This window comes from Periplaneta americana, chromosome 9 (genome assembly GCF_040183065.1).
Source record: "Periplaneta americana isolate PAMFEO1 chromosome 9, P.americana_PAMFEO1_priV1, whole genome shotgun sequence".
In the NCBI taxonomy this organism is placed as follows: domain Eukaryota; kingdom Metazoa; phylum Arthropoda; class Insecta; order Blattodea; family Blattidae; genus Periplaneta; species Periplaneta americana.
The window spans coordinates 63343804-63362412 of NC_091125.1; the positions used below are offsets into that span (position 1 = coordinate 63343804).

General features: G+C 33.8%; 1 protein-coding gene across 7 annotated transcripts in view; it reads right to left on the reverse strand.

Moving 5' to 3' along the window:
* lqf (epsin homolog lqf) overlaps positions 1-18609 on the reverse strand; it is a 78740-nt gene that overhangs the window by 41256 nt on the left and 18875 nt on the right. For 4 of the 7 annotated variants that reach the window (XM_069834896.1, XM_069834894.1, XM_069834900.1 and 1 more), the window contains exons 2-4: positions 18156-18215; positions 11662-11961; positions 8936-9157 (exon numbers count right to left, since the gene is read on the reverse strand). In XM_069834896.1, coding sequence (XP_069690997.1) covers positions 8936-9157; positions 11662-11961 — 522 coding nt within the window. In that variant the 5' untranslated portion in view covers positions 18156-18215. Of the gene's footprint in view, positions 1-8935; positions 9158-11661; positions 11962-17734; positions 17888-17975; positions 18216-18609 lie in introns of those variants that run through there. The other 3 variants (XM_069834895.1, XM_069834897.1, XM_069834898.1) reach the window with 3 other exon arrangements.

The window sequence follows — 18609 nt, forward strand, 5'->3', positions numbered from 1 at the left end:
AGAGATTATACATGTTTATAAGAACACTTTAAGATTTAAACAATATCTTTATATTATTAGTCTTTGATATTGCATGATAAATTATTGTAAGGTACATTATAGCAATGCACATGCGTTGTAAGCATCGAACTCCCAAGGTCATATGTTCTTCTCAGCAAATATCCTTCTCCTGCTATGTTATTAACTCTATGAAGGATATTACAGATTGTTTTCTTAGTTTAATGAATGTGTTTTCCTCTCATGTTGAAATGTTGTCTGCAGTATCTCAGCTGGTTAACACGTGAGAACACAGAGTAATACATTTCCATTTTGTTTATGTCTACTTCAATCTCTAGCTGGAAAGACAGTAGTAACCATACTGGTTACAAATAGTTGAGAACGGAATAATGGCAGCCCAGGATATAGAATTTTGCTTCTATTCTTCTTCATTGATGAGTAACAGGACATCTCAGAATCAAAACCTAAACATACACCATCCTGGCAGGCTTTAAACCCAGGATACTTGGGTTCAGAGGAAAGCACGGATGAGGATGGTTCTGGTTCTTAATATAATATATAGTGAAACCTCTCCTTACGGACATCCGCAAGATACGGACACTTCTCATATATGGACAGATTTTTATGTCTCAACTGAAATAATATAGAAACAATGATAAATTTAACTCTCTTTTATGGACACTGCCAGACACGGACATGGACAGCTGTTTCACAGCCCTAAAGCTTGCTTTACCTCCTGACTGTGGACAGAACTTGGATTTCAAGACATATGTTACAAAAATGTAAAATTTAGTTTTGAGAACTGTACAGAAATTCTTTAACATGAAAGAAGACAATAAGGGTCTCATAGGCTACCAAAGCCCAGCCGGCTACCCTTTCTTAGCTGGAAGTGGGTGGATAAACAAAATCATAAAATTTAACCTGTCTGATGGGTCCAAAATTTCAGCGATCGTGAAACTGTATTCAACACATGATAGGGTTAGTAGATTTAGGCTGGTTCACAATGAACCGGAAACGGAAACAGCAACAAAAACGAGAACGGAAATAAAGTTAAAATGAATGTATTTAAATGTGAGCATTCACAATAGTTAATTGTGAATACTCACATTTAAATGCATTTATTTTAACAATATTTCCATTCTCGTTCTCGTCGTTTTTGTTCCCGGTTTATTGTGAACCAGCCTTTATTCTCTTCACCTCAATCAGTTGTTCTGTTTCGAGAGACATGGCACCTGAACGTAAAGGTCAAGTTGAAAATTGTAAATTATAGTACTGCAGAACAGTAGACGTGGAATAAAATTGCATGGCACAGTATTGTATTTTCCTTTTTCGGTCTTATCTACTGTAGTTCAAAGTTGCAGAGAATTTACTGTAATACTATATACTGTATTTAGAATTAAACTACAGTAATACATTTCATTTAAAGCGTGAAGGGATACATAATGCATATTATAAATTTACTGTTAGATTGGGGAGCCTCCCTCCCAATAAAGGACACCTCCCAGATGCGGATAAATTGGTAAGTCCCTTCGATGTCCATAGATGAGAGGTATCACTGTATTAAGAACCAGAACCATATATATAATAATAGATTGTACATAAAATGAAACTCATGTTTTGATAACATATTTTACATTTTGAAATTAGGCCTATACTTTTCTTAGAGACACTGCAAAGAATACCACCATGCAACAGATTTGATGGTTGAAGACGAGTTTCAGGAGTGACTGAGTACTGAAGTATAAACATGATAAATTACAGAATAGAGAATGGGCGTGTATGAAAAAATAGCTTAAGCAGCAAAAACGAGCATTTAGGATTTGACAACTAGCAGCAACGTAAATAAAGCTATCTACACACAAAACGTACATTAATCACACACAAATAATATCAGTAAAAGATTTAAATACAACACAAAATGTCATGCATGACACTATCTATCCACTGTAAGCAAGAACTAAAATAACCATGTAAAAAATTGTCCACAACCACCAACTTACAAATAACTATTTTTGTTTGAATGTTCACAATGATAGCATTGTGGACTTTCTCTTTCTCTGCATGTCATACATGGTCAAAATAATAACAAAATAAGGAGGTTTTCAATATTATCCTTCACAGGAACTACAGATACTTCTCTGAAAGAAACTGTTGTTGCAAATATTTCTGAGTTGCACGAATTCATCTACTCCGAAAAGTTTGTTTAGAGAAATATTTGTGTTCATCAGTCAATTTAACATTTTCATTATTGATTGATTGGGTCAGCTTTAGGTCGGGATATGGACTTCTAAAATGTGAGACCTAGTGCTTAATCTGCAAGCTGTTTTTATCTGCGTTTATGTTTATTGTAATTTATTTGCAGAATAAAGACATCGTTAGTTCAATAAAATATACGTAAGTTAATAAAAACTGCGAACATAAATTCAAGAACTCGTTTACAATTAATATTGCGTAATATTTCGACGAAACACTGAGTTTGTCCACACGAAATAACTTAGGATCAAGTAGGTGGAATTTTACAGGAGTTGGTGGTATTTAGACGTTTTAGGAAATTTACCAATGTAACCAAGTATAAGTCAAAATAGTTGACAACTATAATTTGATCAAAGTGTGTGTCATACATATGGAGTGATACCAGTACAAGCCCACTTATTCACTAATCCTGAAACTTTCAGAATGACTGGTGACAGGCAAAAAATAATATATGCTACTTGAAACAGACTGTTATTCTTCACTAACACTGGAAAAAAGCTATGCCTACGAAAATTTAATAATATATGCTACTTGAAACAGACTGTTATTCTTTGCTAACACTGGAAAAAACCTATGCCTACGAAAATTTAATAATATATGCTACTTGAAACAGACTGTTATTTTTCGATAAAAAAAAAAGCTATGCCTACGAAAATTTAATAATATATGCTACTTGAAACAGACTGTTATTTTTCGATAAAAAAAAAGCTATGCCTACGAAAATTAAAATAATATAATATGCTACTTGAAACTGTTATTCTTCGATAGCACTGGAAAAAACTATGCCAACGAAAATTAAAATAATATATGCTACTTGAAACCAAGGTGCGAATTAACGGGAGGTATGGGGGGATTCCCCTCCCCCCCATTGAAAAATTACCTCCCTCTCATAAATTCGTATTAACATCCCTGCCAGGGATAACTTCTATCTCCTCCTCACAAAATAAAATTGTTTTAATAAGAATATTCTTTATGAAGTATAAAGTAAGCAAAGAAGATAATATTGGTGTATTATCGTCACCGGCAAGCTGACAACAATCAATAACTTAGGAATTACACATCTTATCTTAAGCCTGCTCATGGATATAATTATTATTATGCAAGACACGCAGCTCAGTCCTACAAGCATTTAGCCATATCGAATGAGGATAATACTAATTTCATGTATGGTATTCTGTCTAGGATTCTATCCCCACCCCATCATCATAAATTTTAATTCACACCATGCTTGAAACAGACTGTTATTCTTCGATAACACTGGAAAAAAGATATGCCTAAGAAAATTAAATTTTGTGTAGTCGAAATTTCATATGTAAGTAAGCATATATGACAATGTGTATCACATAGTCAGTATTCTATTTCATTTCTTAAGTATATATTTAAACAAAAGCAACAAAACTTTAACAAAAAAATGACAGAATGATTCAAAGTATGATAAAATTAATAAATGTACGTTATAAAAAATGTGTTAAAGAACAACACAATAGTAAATGTGACGTCATGTTTAGTGCTATTAAAACAGAAAGAAGTTAAAAAAAAACATTACCACACACAAGAAAGGAAAAAAAAAAAACAAGTTAATTACAAAACAATTAGGCTATGAAAGGTTTTCTTGTGTATGCATTATTCACCTTGTCACCTTAACCATGTTTTAATAACATTCATATACAAAATATACAGTTAAAAAAAAAAAAAAAAAAAAAAAAAGGAAATAAGTTGTAGAGAAGCAACAAAAACAGGCACTGCTCAAATTTTAAAATAAGAAATGTACAAAAATAGCAGTGAACATACAAAAAATGAAGCACTTACAAATACATTGAAAGACGATTGATCAAATGACAAATTAAATTTCATACTCTTCAAAAATAAGTCCACCAACCATCCGTACCATACATAAAATATCTCTAATACATAGTGAACTAAGCAAACTAAATATTCTTCAATAGCATGAGGTTAGTGAAAAATCTTCCTATTTTGTAACTAAATGTGAACCTCATTCCAAAGAAAATTAGAAAATTTACTGCAAATTCTCTAACAAATATCCTACCTGGTTTGATACAAGTTTTTAGGCTTTCATGGTAATTGTGCTAAATAGTAGATTTTGGGTATTCCATCATATTGTGGAACTTAACATCTGTTATGTTTCGTAATTATACAAAAGTTGTTTGGAGTAACTAAGCATACTGGGCCAAGAGATTAGGTGATTCTTCAGGTTGTAACTGCAATAAAACTTTAACATATCTCTGAATAACTACTTACTTTTTCCTTATATGAAGGGTTTTCTTAACAGGAGGTTCTCAGTTAACATAAGCAATGCAGGATTGAGAATAGATAATAAAACATCCTTAGGTCATTTAACTAGGCCTATATTATATTTAAATATATTCTTAATACCCATTAATTTACTATTAACGAACACATTAACAACACAATTTTTTGCAAACATACAATATAATACTTTCACAAAATCATAACATATTTTTTAGTACTGTAATTAAATTTACAATTTTCACTAGCAAACAAATAATATTTCTACAAACTTACTTTCAATATTGAGATATCAATGCATACTATCAATCGCAAGGTACTGCTGCATGCCACACTGATATGTAATCACAAATTCATTCAAATGCATTTCTTGAAAATGGGATTTTCCTTAAACTGGGGTTCCTTTAAGCAGGAATCGATGACACTGTTTTCATTGTAGTTCTCCAAAGATTTTTTAAACAAGTGCTTAAAAATGGAAGCTTTTAAAAGAATGTTAAAAATGTTATGTTTTAATTAACGACGCTCGCAACTGCAGAGGTTATATCAGCGTCGCCAGATGTACCGGAATTTTGTCCCACAGGAGTTCTTTTACATGCCAGTAAATCTACTGACATGAGCCTGTAGCATTTAAGCACACTTACATGCCATCAACCTGGCCCGGGATAGAGCCTGCAACCCTGGGCATAGAAGGCCAGCGCTAATACCAACTTGCCAACCAGGTCGACAATTCTAAAAGAATTTCTTATAAAAAAAAAGTAGCGTCAAAATGAGGTTTTACTGTACCGTCATTTCCCATAACTATGGTCCTGGAACACAACTATGGTCCACGATACAACCATTCAAATTTTGTACTCCATAATGTAGTATCTCATTTATCTATATTTTTGTTGTACTGTGGTTTGAAGTCAAGTCACTGCAGCTATCTATGAACGGTCTATGTTATTTCTACAATGTTCTTTGAATGGTTGTATCGTGGATCATAGTCATATTCCAGGACCATAGTACTTCATCTAATGATGGAATCTACATATATGCCTGTATTTAGTTCCAAAATGTTGGAGAAGTTAAGTTCTATGATATGGTGGAATACAGAAAAATCTTCTTCTCATAACTAGTTTCGTTTCTAAAAAAACCTTCTTCCAATACCTAGTTTTTTTTCTAATTGCTGATGGCACAAGATGGAACTTCTAATTTGTATTTCATATACCTGTACACTAAACTGATCAGTGTCAGTTATGCACAATGGTTCCTGTGCCGGAAGTACATTCAAACAGTATACAAAGTGGCATCACACAGCTATATTGTCTATGAGAAACATATTTTCGAGTTAGGAGTCCAGATCATTCAAGGGCACTGCAGAACTAGAACCACATATTTACATACCAGGTGTTTTTCTGAGCACAGAACATCGAGATTTAACATCACTATTTAAAATTTATGTACAAAAAATTTAAACGTACTGTACCTATGACTTATATTATGGGTCATGTTATGAATTTTAGTAAGCTTAGAAAAATAACAGAGCATCTCATTATATCCAACGAATTATCCAATGTCTGATAATTTTTGTTACCTTTAGGTTATGTACTACTTAAACTGAACATTACAACCATTTTATACAGGGTCTTTCATATGTAATGAGTCTATCGAAAAATGAAATATTTTGGATAATTTTTTGAAATGACATTCATCCTCACGAGAAAGAACCCTTCCCGGTGCCGTACAGTCGATTTGAAAACAAACACCCCCTCCCCTGCTACCAGAGCTATAAAACAAAAGAATGGTTAATGTTTCAAACCTTTATTAAAATGCATAAATGTAAAAACAGTTTCAATTGTCTTCCATTCTGCTGAATGCACAAATGTAAGTGACCTATCAACTCTTCATGGACTCTGGTGAGCATGTCAAGTGTAACCATTTGTATCGTGTGTTCAATTCATTCCACTAATTCAGGAAAGGTGCGTGTTTAGTCGCACAGACACGATCCTTGATGAATCCCCAGAAAAAGAAGTCCAAGGGAGTCAAACCAGTGAACACAGAGGCTAACGGATTGAGCCTGTTCGACCAATCCACCTGCCTGGAAACACTTTGTCTACGGAATGAACGCTTAATTTGAGGGACACTATTTCCAAATTCAAACCAGGCAACAATTTTTCTCTTCTGCAATAACGTTAAGCGGCTGTGTGCCATTTTATCATTCCAATCTATCACAACAATGTGTACAGGCATGGCTGTGTGTCATTATCCTAGACATATAGAAGGCCGTGCTTCAGGTCATTCTAAGTTGGCATCAAATGCACATTATACATGGATAAGTAGCTTCCTCTGGCGGTGGGGGGAGAGAGTTTTTGTTTCCAAATGGACTGTACGGCACCGAGAAGGGTTCTTTCTCGTGAGGATGAACATCATTTTAAAATATTATCCAAAATAATTGATTTTTCGATAGACTCGTTATTTATGAAAAACTCTGCATTATTGTTTCTTTACATTATTAGTTTTTTTAATGAAACTAATACCTAAAAAATAAGGTGTAAATTTATTTCTAAGCTGAAGCAGTAACTCATATAAAAAATTAATGAACAAAATTTACAAATTACAAAAGAATCAAAGTACAAGATTTGGATCTATAGCCTACACACTGCAAGTGAAAATATGTAAGTAAACAAGAACTTTTCAAATCTGTATTCAGATTTTAACTAGTATTTATGGTTTGAGAGTTTTGGTACAATTTTTTAATCAAGTTTTGTTGTATAAAAGAAGATTGTTACGTAGTCCGCTGCAATGTTATCTAGAGATAAAATATTATGTCAATGCAAAGTAAGTGCCAAGTACATGCGTGAATATACAGTAATATTTAATAAAATTCAAAACATACATACCGTGTACAAATACATTACTGTACTTACTTACAAATGGCTTTTAGGGAACCCGGAGGTTCATTGCCGTCCTCACATAAGCCCACCATTGGTCCCTATCCTGAGCAAGATTAATCCAGTCCCTAGTGTATTATCCTACTTCCCTCAAATCCATTTTATTATTATCCTCTCATATGGGTCTCTGTCTCCCCAAAGGTCTTTTTCCCTCTGGTCTCCCAACTAACATTCTATATACATTTCTGGATTCACCCATACGTGCTACATACCCTGTCCTCTCAAAAGTCTGGATTTAACATTCCTAATTATGTTAGGTGAAGAATATATTGCATGCAGTTCTGTGTTGTGTAACTTTCTTCATTCTCCTGCTAACTTCATCCCTCTTAGCACCAATATTTTCCACAGCACCTTATTCTCAAACACCCTTAGCCTCTGTACTTCTCTCAAAATGAAAGTCCAAGTTTCACAACCATACAGAACTGGTAATATAAATGTTTTATAAATTCTAACTTTCAGCTTTTTTGAGAGCAGACAAAAGCTTCTCAACTGAATAATAACAGGTATTTCCATATTTATTGTGTGTTTAATTTCCTTTCGAGGGTCATTTATATCTGTTACTGTTGCTTCAAGATATTTGAATTTTTCCATCTCTTCTGAAGAATAAATTTCCAATTTTTATATTTCCATTTCGTACTGATCACATGACATCATAATATACTTTGTCTTTTTGAAATTTACTTCCAAACCTATCTCTTTACTTGCTTCAAAATAAAATTTCCGCGTTTTCTCTAATAGTTTGTGGATTTTCTTCTAACATATTCACGTCATCTGCATAAACAAGCAGCTGATGAACTCGTTACATTGCAAATCCTCTCTGTTATTCTGGACTTTCCTAATGGCATATTCTAGAGAAAAGTTAAAAAGTAAAGGTGATAGTGCATCTCCTTGCTTTAGCCTGAAGTAAATTGGAAAAGCATGACATAGAAACTGGTCTATATGGACTCTGCTGTATGTTTCACTGAGACACATTTTAATTAATCGAACTAGTTTTTTGGGAATACCAAATTCAATGAAAATATTATTTTTATTTTCTCTCCTAAAATTAGAGTGTGCGAATTATTTGATGGTGCAGAGTATTCACGTATATACGATACTTTTCTCCTTGATGTTACTAACAATAACTGATCAGTGAAGTGTATATCACAATAATTTCATACAATTGTACAAATATTTTTCAGGTCTCATCCTTCCCCTTTGTTGATCATTCTACTGTTTCTTTAAGATATTAATTTTTTTTTAAGTTCATATACAGAAAACAACTCAGTTAATAATGTTAAGCCAGAATTTTTTTATATCATAGTTACACAGCACATGCAAGAATAAACAAACTCTGAACACTTCATAACAAAAGATTAACTACAACAGAACTATAAATCTATAATATGTAAAGGAAATTTGGGTATTCAAAATGTAAGGGTAACTAATTCTAAAATCATTCCATCAATACAAAACGCATTAGCATAAAAAGGGGATATTTCACTTACCATCCCATCACTTCCAAATCCAGATGCTGCTTGGGCAAAACGTTCCTTCGCTTTCAGTGCACGGGCTCTTTCATTACGCAGTCGTTCATCATCCTTCAATAGTAGCACCAGTTGCTTTGCCTTTTCACGTACATTCAATCCCTGGTCTTTGCTCTCTTCAAAATACTGGAAATCCTTTAATGTTTGTATGGCAAAGATGTTCTCTTTACACTGCTGAGCAACCTTTAACAAAAACATGATCAAATTTGTATCTACCTTTCTAAATAAGCAAAAGCAGAAGACAGTTTATTTAACAATGCCCTCAATTGCACAGATCATCCAGAACTGAAATTCAACATGGACGAGAAATGGCCCTCTATCAGGGATATGGTTCTTTTATCATAGCATTAATTTTTTATATTTAGAGCAAAAAAAGGTTTTATAAATATCATTTTATAGCATTAAGTCACTTAATTTGAAGAAATAGTGTTTATTAGCTAAATCATACTTTGTTATTAGAAGGGTAAATGAAAATAAGATGTACAGCCTAAATGGTAATAGCCATGATCTGAATGAAGAGGGAGAGAGCAATGGTGAATTGTTCAATGGTTGAATTATTTTGACTTTTTCCATTGCTAATTTAAAAAAATTGTAACACAACATTTCGAAGAGTGGCTCTCTTTTCGTCATCAGGTGAAAACCTACTGCCACTCTGCGAAACATTGTGTTACAATTTTTTAAAATTAGCAATGGAAAAAGTCCAAACAACTCAACCACTGGGTAATAGACATACTTGATCAATGTTATAATGTTCAGTTAAACAGCTATAGTTTCAATTATATATATATATATATATATATATATATATATATATATAAATGAAGCACAGTTATATGAGGACAACCCATTTTGCTATAACAGTATAACACTAATTGAACATTTGTGTTTAAATTCAATGACAACTGGCAATAATTATCATTTAGAAATCAAAAATTGAAATATTACAAACTGAAACATTACAAACAGTTGTGCCTCCCTTCATCCCCGCCCAGGAATAATACCCATGTCCAGATCAGAGAGTATCAGAGTTATAATACTCTCTGGTACACGTTCTTTGTAGCAGACAAAAACAAAGATGGATATTGCACATGTACACATTTCACAGTATCCCAGACTCCACAAAAACAAAATCTGAAAAAATTTAACAAATTGAAATTAAAGAGAGATAACACTTTCTTCAAAATCGCTTATATTTCGCTGAAAATAGTTTATATAGCCTTAATTCGCAATAATGAAACTGGCTTCAAAAGATTGCAGTTGTGAAGAAACGTAAACAGACCGGAAAAAAGAAGCAAAATGTAGCTAAGCTTTTTGTTTTTATAGCGTTTATTGCAACTGTGATATTTTCATGTCTCTAGTTATAATTCATAAACATAATTACTTAGGTACTTACACTACCATGTGCTGAAGGCTTCACCAAGTTAAAAATAACAATATCAACAATGATAACAATTTTGTCAGGTTTGATACTGTAGTATATTTGTCAAACTTCTCTCCAGTTGTATATGGAAAAATATTGGTTCTTAAATGTAAATGTGCTGAAAAATCATTGCATATGTTGACGCATTATTCTGTTTTCATTTGTACACTTTAACACTCACCCAAGAACAAAAGGACAATTGAAAGGACATCTACTCTGACATCATGCAACAAATCAGACAGCAGCCAAACTTTCTGAAAAAAGTCATCACAGGTGATGAAACCTGGATCTTCCAGTGTAATACAGAAACAAAGAGCCATTCAATGCAATGGAAGTCTTCCAGTTCTCTGAGAATGAAGAAAGCAAGGATGAGCAAGTTGAAACTCAAGGCAATGCGAATTGTTTCCTTCAATATCTAGGGTAATGTCATGGTTGAATAGGGGCCTGAGGGTCAAACAGTTAACCAGCATTATTACATCGAGTTTTTGACCAGACTAAGAGAAAGAGTGAGAAAGAAGCAGTCAGATCTCTGGAAAAGTAACATGGATGTTGCATCAGGATAATGCATCCACACACAATGCCCTTTTGGTCAAGAGGTTATTAGCTGATAAATAAAATCCAGTGCTTGAACATCCTCTCCATTCATTAAATTTGGCACCATGTTACATTTTCCTGTTCTCAAAATTGAAAAGTGTCCTGAAGGGTATCTATTTTTGGTCTATGGAAGAGATGAAGGCGAAAATGGTAGAACTACTTAAAGAATTGGGGACTGATAAGCTGCAGCACTGTTATGAACAATGAAAAACACGAAAGCAGCAGTGTGTGGACAGGAAAAAGGAAGTACACTGAAGGGGATAAAAGTTGTTGTTTCAATGCCTTGCATCTAGCAATGAAGCCATTAGCATTTGTGCTCTCCAATACTTCTGGGCTACGGTGTCTTCTGCAGATAGTGAATTGCAGGTCTTAAAGTGGCTCTCGTTCATCTCCTCTTGACTGTTGTACAGGGGACACACTGGTGAATTTAGAATTTGTAGTTTATGTAAGTGGCTTGCCAAGCAATCGTGTTCTGTAAGCAGCCTTGAACTGCTTAGGGCTAACCTACCTATTTTACCAGTCAACCCTTTTTCGTTACAGTATAAACATACAGAAATCGTTGACTTAACACAACAATTCTAGGCCTATAAAATTGTTAGAAAAATCAGACTGGACCTTGTGTATTTAAATAGGAATAACTGATGTTTAAAACTAAAATACACTGACTACTCACTTTTTCTGTCCCAGTTTTAATGAGGTATTCCAGAAGAACAAGGGCTTTGTATACATGTCTCCAATTACGTCCATGGTCATTGAGTCGTTTCCACACCATCTGCATGATCTCCGTGAAGGCAACCACATTATATGTGAGGTCAGCAATTTCTGACATGAGAGTACTGCTTGGCCCCCACGGATCATTGCTGGTTGCTTCTCGAACTTTTACCTGCGCATCCGAGTAATTGTGCGCGAGGTTCTTAATATTTCTTCTTAAGCCCGCCACGTTGACTTGCATATCTTCCCTCTGCCTCCGCATCTGTAACAAAAAAGTCAATAGTATTATATTTCTCCCATTCATATAAACAGAGAACAGAAGTGATTAAATGCATTAACTTTAACATATAATAGGCTGCTATGTACAACTGTTCTAAAAATGATTTTGCTATTTATAAATGATAACAATGAAACTAATTAAATTGAAGATTGTTGGTTTCTTGCCAAAATCTTTTTGAAATCCCACTTATGAATTCTACAATGTGGCAAAGACCTTACAAACAGGGTTGTATTCAGGCCTGGTGGGTCATGCCAGTGCCAGGATACTATTTTTCGAGGCCAGACACTTTTTATGATTTTGATATTATCATCAAATTTTGCATTTATAAAATGTCATATTTTATTCATGTTTAAAGAATTTTATAGTGAGGTCTACTCCGCAAACCTAACAACCTCTATAACTTCTACATTCGAACCCATATTTTCATCTGACATTTCATAAGTATACGTGCAAAAATTGTAGTGGTGGTGGTGGTGGTGTTGATGATGACGACGGCAGTGTTGACAGAGATAACTACTACTGGTACTACCAAAATCCAAGAGCCAGGTTGCTTTTTGTTTAGAAATACTGCTTACAATCAAATGACTGTAGCTTCGTCTTTTAACATCTCTCCCTCAAAAAGGTAAAGTTCTCTTCTCCTGCCTATTTGTCTGTTATCAGCTTCTATTATTTATAAGTAATGATTCACTACTTTCTCAAGAAAATCACGAGTAATTTACTTTGCAATACCAGTACGTTGCACTGTAACCGCAGATCTTTCTCCCACAGTATTTGCCCTTAGTGCTCCTGATCTAAATAGCAATACATGATGATTAATGGAGCAATGGGGGAATGAATACCAATATGAGGAAAAAACAAACCTACTGCCAAACACCATTTCTATCCATTACAATTTCTACTTAGACCCATTAGGATTGAACCTGGGTTACCAGCGTAGAAAGCCAATACCCTAGCATTTGACTAATGGTGCACCAAAACAAATCAAATACACTGACGATCACTTAATTTTTTAAGAAATATAATGATTTTATAGTTTATGCTTTATTTTCTACATTCTGACAAAGGCATATTGTAAAATGAAGTAAACATGTATCCTGTGCACTTCATTCCAGTCATCAAAATTCTTTTTGTTTGCAGTTTGTTTTAAAGGTCTAAAGTGTTGTAATTTACGCAAAATTACAAGTAATACATTTCATGGAGTTACTGAGGCAGTGGCTTATATAAACACCATGAATATGCCATTGAAACTGTCACTGTGCGCGTATCTTGTCCTAATATTGCGTTTTACTACACTTAATGGCGATGATGTCCTCCATTCCTCATGCCATCTGACCACTAGGTTTTGCAATACTTCCTGAGGGATGAGGTTCCATTTCTCCTACAATGCTGCCTGCATTTAGTTCAGGATGTCGAAGTTGCGACGTCGGACATTTTGGCCGAGTATATGCCACAGGTGTTCAACAGGATTTAAGTCTGGGCTGCATGCTGTCCAGTCTAAGATTGGTATCCTGATGTTGCAAAGGTAGTCTGTCATGCAGCGAGCAACATGGGGTGGATGTTATCATGCATTAGTATGAAATTTTTGCTGGTTTATATGGTTTGCTAACACTTCTGCTATGTATCAGTGTGCATTCAGAGTACCTCTATCGAAGAAAACAAGCTCTGTTTGGGCTTCAAAACTGATATCACCTCATACCATGACAGAGCCACCTTCAAACAGTGTTCTTTTGGAGAAGTTGCAAGACAAATATCGCCCCCTTCACTTTCTCCATATTCTCTACCATCAGGTGACTTGAAGCAAATCGCGACTCATCCATGAACAGCACCATTGACCACTGGTCCACAGACCAATTCTGGTGTTGATGTACGAACTGTAATCATGCTGCCTGGTGTAGTGGGTGAGCTATGGAGAAATTGCAGGTCTTCTTCAGGTCAAATTGGCTTCCTGGAGTCTTCGTCTGATAGTCCTCTCATTCACAGCGACCTTCTTCTGGCCTGGACTGTGGTCATGTGGAGATATCATAAGGCATGGAGAATCAAAAACCTCTCATTCCTGGTGAATGTAGACCTACGACAGTGTGATTCTGGTCATCTGTGGTAGCACTCAGTTCACAGAATCATAGTAGGGCACGTTGGATGCTTCCAAAAGACGCACAAATTACATAAGCCACAAAACTGATTCATCCACTCTCAACCAATGCGTACATTAAGAGGTATCTTAACTTATCAAATTCAGAACAGAAACTGAAGAAACATTTTGACTCATGACAGAAAATGTCCCACAAATTGATAATACAATTCATCAATACTGGCCACTGCATAATTGTGAACATTAAAATATCCTACTGGTGTCTTTACTAATAATACTAACACTAAAAAAATCTTTCAGTAGGAGGTACTAATTTTACATTAACACTGAAATACCTCTTTGGTGCTTACACTAAAAATAACTGAACTTGTATTCAAAACAAAATTACGTAATTAACAATCAAAAACAAATTGTAGATAACAGAAAATGAAATCTTAATGTATAATGTTGAAACAAAGGAGAGGGTAATAAAATCAGCAATGTTTGATTTTAGTGTTCTCTCATAGTAAGATTATTGGTAGTGCACATACAAGGTGATGCGAAAAAAAAGGTAACTGAACTTAACATTGTCTGTGTGTCTATCTTATATCAGTGTGCTGCCATGATTTCCTGGATCACTGACCACATGGAATGCATTGTGAACAATGACGGATGCCATGTGGTGTAGGTAGTTGTATAAGGATGGCCAGACAACGTTTTTGGTTTTGCTCTGGTTACTTTCAGTTACTTTTTTTTTTTTTTTTTTGCAAAACACTATATGTTTCCTAACCCCTAACACATCTTGGACACGCTTCAATATGGTGAAATAAACTTAGAGTCTGGACAAACTTCTAACAAACTTCTTAAGAATGAATACACTAACTACATATCTAGCGTGACTGTTTAATTAACTTGTTAAATTAAGAATCATAATGGGAGATTTTTTCATGGTTTTAAAATATACATGTTTACGAAATGAAAACACATTACCATGGGAGTTATAGTTTTTCTATTAAAAAGTGCTCTAGTTTTACTGTCATAACATCATTTTGAAATTATAACATTCGGCTTGTCCCATCTGCAAACATAAATAGAAATGACATCTATCAAACTGTTTAAACTCTAAGCTGATGCATAGCAAGTGTGCACGCCCTTCATCTAAGAAACAGAATCAATCAGTTTCAAAGACAACGAAATATGCTTTTCCATAAAAATCTCAGAATTATTTTTTACAATATCACAATCACAATGAGAAAATAAAAAACGACTAATGACATATTCATATCTGTGTGATTAAAACGTAACAGAAAGTATTTCTGTTTACTATATTATTATTAAGATTTTTATTAATTTGTCCTACAGAATAACATCTGTAATATTGACAATTAATTTTTGAGAAGAAAAATTCGCTCCGGCACCGGGGATCGAACCCAGGTCCTTGGTTCTATGTACCAAGCGCTCTGACCACTGATTATGGATTGAATTCGGCGTAGCTCAGTGGTCAGAGCGCTTGGTACGTAGAACCAAGGACCCAGGTTCGATCCCCGGTGCCGGAGCGAATTTTTCTCCTCAAATATTAATTTCTGTTTATGTTAGGATGTCCTTTAACTTGAATAATTTTTAGTAGAGTATAACTTATCTGTAGTAATTCTGCATCCAATCAAATTAGAAAAAAAAACACAAAATGAATATCAATGAGATGCATTCCAAGTGTAAAACTTCAGTATTATGTTCAGCATATATTTAGAAGATTATTATAGGAAAAAACTATGTAACATTATTTATTATTTGTCGAGTCTTATATAAAATCCTACTTTATCTTGAGTCTTTTATCCAGGGAATGCTTAAATATATCATCATCATCATCCATACAGGTTATAGTCCCAGAAGGACTGTTACGATCCACAAAAGTTTTCAGCCCATCTCTTCATTGGAAGTCCAGTTGATCTCCTGCTTCTAGGTTCGTAATGTAGGATTGCACGAGGGATTCTAGTACTAGACATATGCCTCACATGCTGATGCCAGTTATCTTGATAGTGACATATGCCACTAGAGAGAGTATAGAATTCATTTCAAGTTTCTTTAAGATGTCTTCATTTCTTTTATGGTCCCACTTAGTTCGGCATATGAATCTCATTTCACTAACAGTGATTCTACTTGCATCACATTTTCTTAGAGTCCATGCTTCACTTCCATAGTGCAGGACTGGTCATGCTAAGATTTTATACAGACAAGTGCGGTATGTCACTGAACTAGAGATGGTTTCATGATTATATTTATGATGCCCATTGATTTATTATACTGTAAAATTCTATCATGAATGTCTAAATCTTGTAGCCAAGATATTTAAATTCTTTAACGCTTTCCAAAATACTTTCATGATATAAATCTTGCTATATAATATACAATGTATAAATATTTAAACAGTAATTTCAGTGAGATTTGCTATATAATATATAAATTACATTATTCCTCTATATTAAATACCTCTGAAGTTTTCCTACATCTTAACCTTCAACAGTATTCAAGTCCAAGATTAATACTAGCAACTTCTGAACAACAAAGAAACTATACAACACTTCTCTTATCATAACCTTTCAAAAGCAGGCCAAGGAAATGACAGTATCTTAACTGTGACTTTTCGACAGAAAAAAAAAACTCGTTTTGGAGGGTTTATATTTCATTAACACTTTGTATATGAACAGAAATTAAAAATACCTGCCAAATGACATACTAATAAAATTTCTCATAAGTAATTTTGTTTACAGGCATCTGATTGGTATGGGAAGAAAAACCTAGCTTTACAATATCAAAAATATCTACAATATAAACTGGGATGTTCATTTCGTTATTCTGTGGCATTAACTCTCTCATGTCTTTATACATATTGGTAGTTACAAAATCATGAAGATGGTAAGGTGTGTAGCACAAATATAACAACCAGGTTATCAAAACCTGAAAGTAGTCATGGTTTATTTTTAACACAAACTCTAAACTGTACAAATGTAAAAATTAAAAAAATTAACGTACAATAGTTGATTTATTAAGCTAGGAAAACTTAGGTGTATTTTTTAAAATTAGCAAGAGAGGTGTGTTTTTATCTTCCTCTTATAAAAAGTAACTGCTTGTCTCTCACAAAATAAATATACTGCCAATTATGGTATATCACAAACAATTTATATATATATAAAAAAAATCACCTGCATAACACTCGACTAATTCAGCACAATATTTGTTCAGACAGAATTTGCTCAGACATAAAAAATCGCACTAAAATTACTATTTAAATATTTATACATTATAAAAATTCGTACTTTTATACAGGTCTAGTACACTATAAACTTTTCAAAATTTAAATAGATTTTAAGTGTTATTTACCATTTCAAACAAGCTTTTGCAATTGATACTTTGATTTATGTTTCAATTTCTCATGACGAATTAAGTATAAAACATAAAATCAAACTACATTCACAGTTCAGTGAAAAGAAAACTACACGGAAATGGCTATACAATGAATATTAAATTCTAACTGTGGAAAATAAGTCAGGTTGTCAAACTACAGAATTCTTGATCTACAAATAGAAGAGCACCATGAGTTGTGACAATAATGACAATTATAATAATAAAATTATATAAACCTTATGACTGCAAATAAAACATGTGAAATACCTGTAACTACATACTTACAATTTCAACTTCGCCTTAACATTTAATCCATTGTAGTCTGAACATATTACGATTCTTCTAATTCAAGTGAAGTCCAGAATTCCCTAGTAATATGATTCAACATTTTCCGAACTGATCACATGCACATATTAAAGCCGAAGAAAAATCTTGTTCTACTTATTGCACATGCAGAAAAACGAAAAACACTCTTTTTTTTTTTTCAAAATAATTGTCCAAATTAATATAAAAGAAATTTTCTTACCAAAATTGAGACAGCTGTCTCGAGTCCATTTTAAGACTTCGTAACATTTTATCTGAGAACTGAGAAAGATAAGATATCTCGTTTCCAAGGAGGGTTGTGTGCTAAAGATAACAGTTCTATCATACCTACTCAAACATGTTGCAAAGAAGGAAGCCCATCACAAAAACTTGCCACACTTACAATTAAGTCTTCTGCGACCAATTATGCGTATCACTCCGTTGGATGTTCTATATTGTATACCTGTATAAAGAGAGATACCATTGAACACATCATTCAACATAAAGTTATCCACATAATACTCGATTAAACAAAACTCTTATGAATACCAGTGTGAAAAAACAACATTGAAGATGATGGATTTAAGAGGACTGATGACTAATCTCTTTGGCCTTTCTCAGTTTTATAAAGTTTGGCCATTTGCCTACACTTGTAAGACTTGCAAGGTAAGGTGACACAATGAAAATACAGTAAGCTCTAAGCAATGAATCTGCTATAGGAAAACTACGTACGTTGTAAGGTTTCTTTAACTCTTCAAGCCATACAGGGAAGATGGGCTATATCATCACATGTCGATACATGTGGAGTTACATATACTTAATAAAATGCCTGGGCTGGGTAACAAATATATGCTCCA